The sequence below is a fragment of the Loa loa genome, assembly GCF_000183805.2.
Source record: "Loa loa unplaced genomic scaffold supercont3.178, whole genome shotgun sequence".
NCBI classification, from domain to species: domain Eukaryota; kingdom Metazoa; phylum Nematoda; class Chromadorea; order Rhabditida; family Onchocercidae; genus Loa; species Loa loa.
In genome coordinates, this window is record NW_018108358.1 from 51630 (window position 1) to 52834 (window position 1205).

General features: G+C 32.0%; 1 protein-coding gene across 1 annotated transcript in view; it reads left to right on the plus strand.

The window, feature by feature from the left end:
* Nucleotides 1-774: 774 nt before the first annotated feature.
* The window catches only part of LOAG_07873 (DHHC zinc finger domain-containing protein), a gene marked incomplete at both ends in the record, with an annotated part of 3313 nt that continues 2882 nt past the window's right edge, over nt 775-1205 (plus strand). The window contains one exon of the mRNA XM_020447553.1: nt 775-890. Coding sequence (XP_020302229.1) covers nt 775-890 — 116 coding nt within the window. The remainder of the gene's footprint in view (nt 891-1205) is intronic.

Consider the following 1205-nt stretch of genomic DNA (forward strand, 5'->3'; position numbering starts at 1 on the left):
GGTCCTGAAAATTCAGACAAGCAACTGCAATATTTCATTTTCTAAATTAATTTCATTATTGCTAGTAAAAGGATTGTACTGGATAAGATTACCAGTCGTTCCCTTGAAAGAAGTGTTGATATTCATTGTTATTTTCATTATGCGCAACAACACTTATTCCATAAGATTTCATGACAACTCTCTAACATTTTGCAAAGTTGCAATATTCCATTCCAAACAGAACAAATATATCGCTCTATATTTGATCCCATCGATATCAAATTCAAATAACTGAATCATTGGTTTATTTCTTGCTTTTCCTTTTCTTTACGATTATTTATATCTTTTACATCTCACCCTACATAATAATAATGGAGAAATGGTAAAATTAAAAATTTGTTGATTTCATTACTTTTATTATACTTCGAACGTGAATAACATGCAGCTGAAAATATGTATAATTAATAAAACAACCGAAAATACAGTAACTCCCGAGATCTCTCGCTGAAAGTGAAAATGGAATCATGCAAAGCTCTCATTGATACGTCATTGCTCATCGCATAAATCAGACCTTGTGTTTAACTTAATTTTCTCCGTTTGCTCCATAAGTGCACAGAATGAAACTGTGTGTCTCTAATAGACTTGTGAGGTGTGGTTCGTAACGTATTGAACCGGATTGGGTTTAGTTTGGTATAGATATGTATCTTTTTCTCAATGTTTACCTTGTGGATAGGCACTAGCTCGGTTTTAGAGTTGGCGCTGTTGATTAGTTGACGCGATGATTGTTAATGAGGGATGATATTCCGTCGTGATTTATGCGGAATCTTTTGCGCTTTGCTCACTTATTTGGCAATGATTTATGCCGATTACGTAGTCATCGTCTGGCTCATTACACCTACCTTCATGCAAAGGTATGCTTCGACTGATCTCGAATCTCTTCAATAATACGATACCGTTGTAGTTATAAAAACATTCTATCTCTGTTTAATAATCATGCCTTTCAATGTGTGCATGTACCTTTAGCATAAAGAATGTCACAGTAGAGGACGTTCAACATTCTCATTTCACATTATAGTGTACATTTTAGAGCACTTTATTCATATTTGTCCGTAATGACGCAAATGAGGCTGACTTTTAGTGCTTGATATATATATATATATATATATATATATATATATATATATATATATATATATATATATATATATATATATATATATATATAT